Source organism: Lathyrus oleraceus, chromosome 7, assembly GCF_024323335.1.
Source record: "Lathyrus oleraceus cultivar Zhongwan6 chromosome 7, CAAS_Psat_ZW6_1.0, whole genome shotgun sequence".
Lineage (NCBI taxonomy): Eukaryota > Viridiplantae > Streptophyta > Magnoliopsida > Fabales > Fabaceae > Lathyrus > Lathyrus oleraceus.
This window is the reverse complement of record NC_066585.1, coordinates 298,445,822-298,450,175: the sequence shown is the minus strand read 5'-3', so window position 1 is coordinate 298,450,175 and position 4,354 is coordinate 298,445,822. Positions and strand designations below refer to the sequence as shown.

Genomic DNA, 4,354 nt, shown 5'->3' with positions numbered 1-4,354 from the left:
TTTGGATTTTTAACGAAGGACTAAACCTAAGTTTTTTATTAGTGGGCCTGACAAGATTTATAAATCCTGCTCCTACGTATCTCAAAAGAGAAATCAAGGCTTACGTAGTTCTGGGTAGAAAAATGTTTGTTTGTTGGTCGATTTTAGCGAAAGCTATACCGTATTAATCGACGAAAACATTGTTTTACCCAAAACAGATGAGGAGTGGACGCATACCACACATCGAACGGATTTATAAATCTACATTCGGAAAAGCGTCATTTATCTCTACTCAACAATCGTGGCCGAAACATTGTTTTGTATCACTTAAGACAATATATCTTTCATTTATGAAAAAGGTTTTTGATTAGTCGCACGGCGGCGAGAAAAGAGTTTGATTGGTTGGATGTATTTTGAGTGATGGCGAGAACTTGGATGAGCGAGATATACATCTCGAATCCTAGCCTCAGGAGTGCACGGTATACACCATGTTCCATTTCCATCTTTATTGAAAGAGTTTAAGATAGGAATTAAGTATTTTGGAATTTGATTGAGAAAGGGTTTGAAGAAACCGCATTGACAAGTTTAGGCGATGGCGAGAGTTAAGATTGGCGAGGCATACGTCTCGAATCTTAACCTCAGGAGTGCATGGTATACACCATGTTCCATTTCCACCTTTATTGGAAAAGTGTTAAGTAAGAATTAGGTATTTTGGTTTTTGTTGTGAAAATGACTTGACCCTAGATCAAGTGTTGATGGACGTTTAAGAGAAATTTGAATGAGTGTTTGAGAGAGCAAAGTGGATAAATTCGGATGATGGCGAGAGCTAGGATTGGCGAGATATACATCTCGAATCCTAGTCTCAGAAGTGCGTGGTATACACCACGTTCCACTTCCATCTTTATTGAAAAAGTCTTGACTATGAATTAATATTTTTTTGAGTTTTTATCAGGAAAAATGGCTTGACATTGAATCAAGCGTTAGATGAAAGTTTGAAAGAAATGGAATAGAATAGGAGGGAAAAATGAATTGATTTGTTTATTGAGAAAATACTCGACGTTGGATCGAGTCATTTATTTTTGTATTTTTTGGAAATGGTTGATTTTATTCTTGTGTTAGTATCTAACTAAACAGTCAAACAAATAAAGAAATAAAACAGTACAAAATTATTACACATCGGGGAAGTGGGGTACATTTTGTCAAATGGGGATTCAAAATCATGAAATAATTAAATCGGGCCCAAACAACAAATAATGCAATGCATGAGTGTAAGTGCAAGAGAACCGGCTCATTGTAAGAAAGCCCAAGAGTAAGCTATGTGAGGTTGATGGCGATGCTTAAAAGCAATCGACTTACAAGGGTGTGGAAATGGGCTCGACATTGAATCGAGAAAAATATGATTTTTATAGTTTTAAAATGGTTTTGAATGAATGATGAAATTAAAAGAAAGCAGATCAACCATGAGTATAATAAAAACATAAACATAAAATAAAATGCTAAAAGAAAAAAAAGCTAAAAGAAATAAAATGCTCAATACAGGTATCAAACCCACTACACTAAAGACCATAAAAATCACCCCTCTCCACCAGACCACTCATGACTAGTTATTATTTTAATGCTAGTTTGGATAAATAAACCAAGATAGATTAAAAATTAGAATTAAAATAAAAAACTAATAAAAAAGAAATTTGTTGGACTACCAATAATTAAACCCAGTCGCTTGGCTGTTGGGTTTTTCAATGGGAATATGAATTGAAAAGGAGGAAATATTTATTAACTATTTAGGAAGTTTAAACAAAAATTTTAATGGTTTCAAAAAACTTATTCTGTTTAAAACAAATTAAAGAAAAAATAAATTGGAATAGTAACAGAATCGTTCTCTCCCAATCTCACTTTTCTCTCACACTCTCAACAATCGCCTTCAAACACTCTCCATCGCTCTCCCTGTCGCTCTCAAACGCTCTCCATCGCTCTCCCTCCACTCTCAACTAAAGCGCGAAAAGATAAAGAAATATGGTTCCCAAGAGAAAGTTGGACAGGACGGCTCACCTTCGACGGTGACGGCGAGCTCAGGTAGTCCTTGAATCTTTCAATACTGGTTTCTTGCTTCGATTTTGGGATTAGGGTTTGTGGTATCTTTTTCGTCGTTCCTTTCTTTTTTTTCACACTGATTCGCTCTCTCCTATTTATGCTCTGCTGATTAGGGTTTCAATTGGTATGGTGGAGTTCAAAAGGGGTCTCTACCAAATCCCTTTTGATGTGCTCAGTTGGGATTGGCCTTTTTTATGCTTGATTCGAAAACGGTAACATGAACTCATGCCTTCTCTTTGAATTTTGTCTTAATGCCGATTTGGGAATTTTTCTGAAATTCTACCTCTTTGACTAATTTAAAGTTTTTTTTTACTGCAGTGAAACTTGGAGCGAAAGCTTCTTCAATCAACTTCAAAAGATGGTTAGGAACCTTGTAAATGCAACATTGTTCCTAGAATGGTTTTAAGGTTTTGAAGCTTACTGACTGTTATGGTTTGGGTGAGAATCGGTACTTAATGTTGTTCCTTTGGAATGTTAAGATCACTAGATATGGGACTGTCAACTCCAACACCCATGGCATTCAGACCATTGTCGACATATAGAACAGTGCCCGTGATAGCCGATGCTAAAGGTGATGCTAAGAAAGAAGCTGCATTGCCTACCTCCTCTGCTGATAGCTCTTTCTGTAGAGGGGCATTAGCTATTGAATAATCAATCATCATATCAATGAACCCAATTGCTCTTGCGGCGCGGCTTCTCAGTGGACCGGCAGATATAATGTTGACTCTAATTTTGCGCTTTCTACCAGCTTCGAAAGCAAGCACTCGTGTATCACTTTCCAGTGCAGCTTTTGCAGAACTCATACCACCCCCATATCCGGGAATGATCCTCTCTGAAGCGATGTATGTGAGAGAGATTGAAGATCTACCTGGGTTTATGATTGGAAGAAAATGCTTGAGTAAAGAAACATAGGAGTAACTAGATGCAGATAATGCATCAAGATATCCTTTCCGAGATGTCTCCAACAGTGGTTTGGTCACCTCTGGTCCGTTGACAAGTGAGTGGAAATAATAACATTCTCAACTCCGGGTGCATTAGCTTTTATATCAGCAATCAGTTTCCCGAATTCACTCAGCATAGTTATTCCAACAGTGTCAGGTATGTTGAGTGTAGTAGGTTGTAAGATTCTGTATTAGAACTTCTGACTTGTATACAGTTCTTAAGTGGGATATTCCACGAAGGTTTAGATTCGTCATCCACATCACAGACATCTGTAACCTTTTGTTTTGCATTTTGCAAAAGACAGGAGGGCTGACTATTTTCTTTAATCCATATTGCAGTTTGAACTTTATGAGCAATGAGTCTCCAGCACATTGCTGTTGTTAAGTTCACCAACTTATCCCAAATGACAGGAAAATCTTTATCTTTTCTGTAAGCTGGTGGTGCTGAATAAACAAAATAACCATTCGAGCGAAGAAGGCGACCCGACTCCCTTATAAAAATTCCATCATTTTCATGAAAGTCTATACGGCATCTTGAACAGTGAATCATTTCAAATGACCCTGTAGGAAATGGTAGTTGTTTTGTGGACATGGCGGAAATCAAACTAGTTCAAAAGTTTAAGGTGAGTTTTCTGGATCCTGTTATGTTCTTCTCAATTTCTGCTATGGCTTTTGTAACCGGAACAAGGACTGCTGTGATGTGTTGGAAAACAAAACAGGGTTGTAATAAAATGACCATTTCTGTGTGTATTATGCAGGTTCAACATTCTTAAATTGGGCAAAGCTAAAACCTTTAAACTGGCCAGAACCAACGGTAGCCATTTTGCAAAAACAGGATGTGTAATCGTAAAAAAAGTGTCATACAAAGCCTTGGAATCAAATGCCTTGTCCAAATTCTTCATAAAATACTTGCGTTCGGAGCGGGAATGATATCCGAAGGTGCCAGCACAGTCTGTTGAACCTGAATCTTTGTTCTTGAGAGTTATAGATGCAATAAGGTTAGCATGGGCAGCATTCGACTCTGCATTTGTACTTGATAGAGTCGCACATGGCAGGATCAAAAGCAACACCCGATCAAGCGGAAACCAAATTAATTCTAAGTACCAACAGCGATGTTATCAGCAAGACCGACTATTAACTCAGTGCTTAAATTCACTGCAGTAGCTTCAACGGATTGGTTTTAACTTGTTGAATGGTCCCTTTTTTTGTTTTGCAACGGCTTAGAGCGAAATCGCAACAGGTACAAAGATATACTTAAATATTATGTCTTTTTGTAACTCCATGAGTTTTCTTGTAACACAGATATTTAAGCATGTTTTGTCTTGCAATATACAACATTGTCC

The 4,354-nt window shown here is 37.5% G+C and overlaps 1 protein-coding gene across 1 annotated transcript; it reads right to left on the bottom strand.

Annotated features, from left to right (window-relative positions):
• Positions 1-2,501: 2,501 nt before the first annotated feature.
• Positions 2,502-3,603, bottom strand: LOC127103518 (enoyl-[acyl-carrier-protein] reductase [NADH], chloroplastic). Its single transcript, XM_051040771.1, has 2 exons — positions 3,210-3,603; positions 2,502-3,088 (listed from the first exon to the last, which is right to left on the bottom strand). The coding sequence occupies exons 1-2, from the start codon at positions 3,601-3,603 to the stop codon at positions 2,523-2,525; spliced, it is 960 nt and encodes a 319-aa protein (XP_050896728.1). The 3' UTR covers positions 2,502-2,522.
• Positions 3,604-4,354: the final 751 nt, after the last annotated feature.

Bases quoted from the DNA above. Each gene is read 5' to 3' on its own strand.
- LOC127103518 (XM_051040771.1), bottom strand. From the start codon at position 3,603: ATGTCCACAAAACAACTACCATTTCCTACAGGGTCATTTGAAATGATT. The intron at 3,089-3,209 runs GTTCTAATACAG...CCCGGAGTTGAG, and splicing joins GAACTGTATACAAGTCAGAA to AATGTTATTATTTCCACTCA.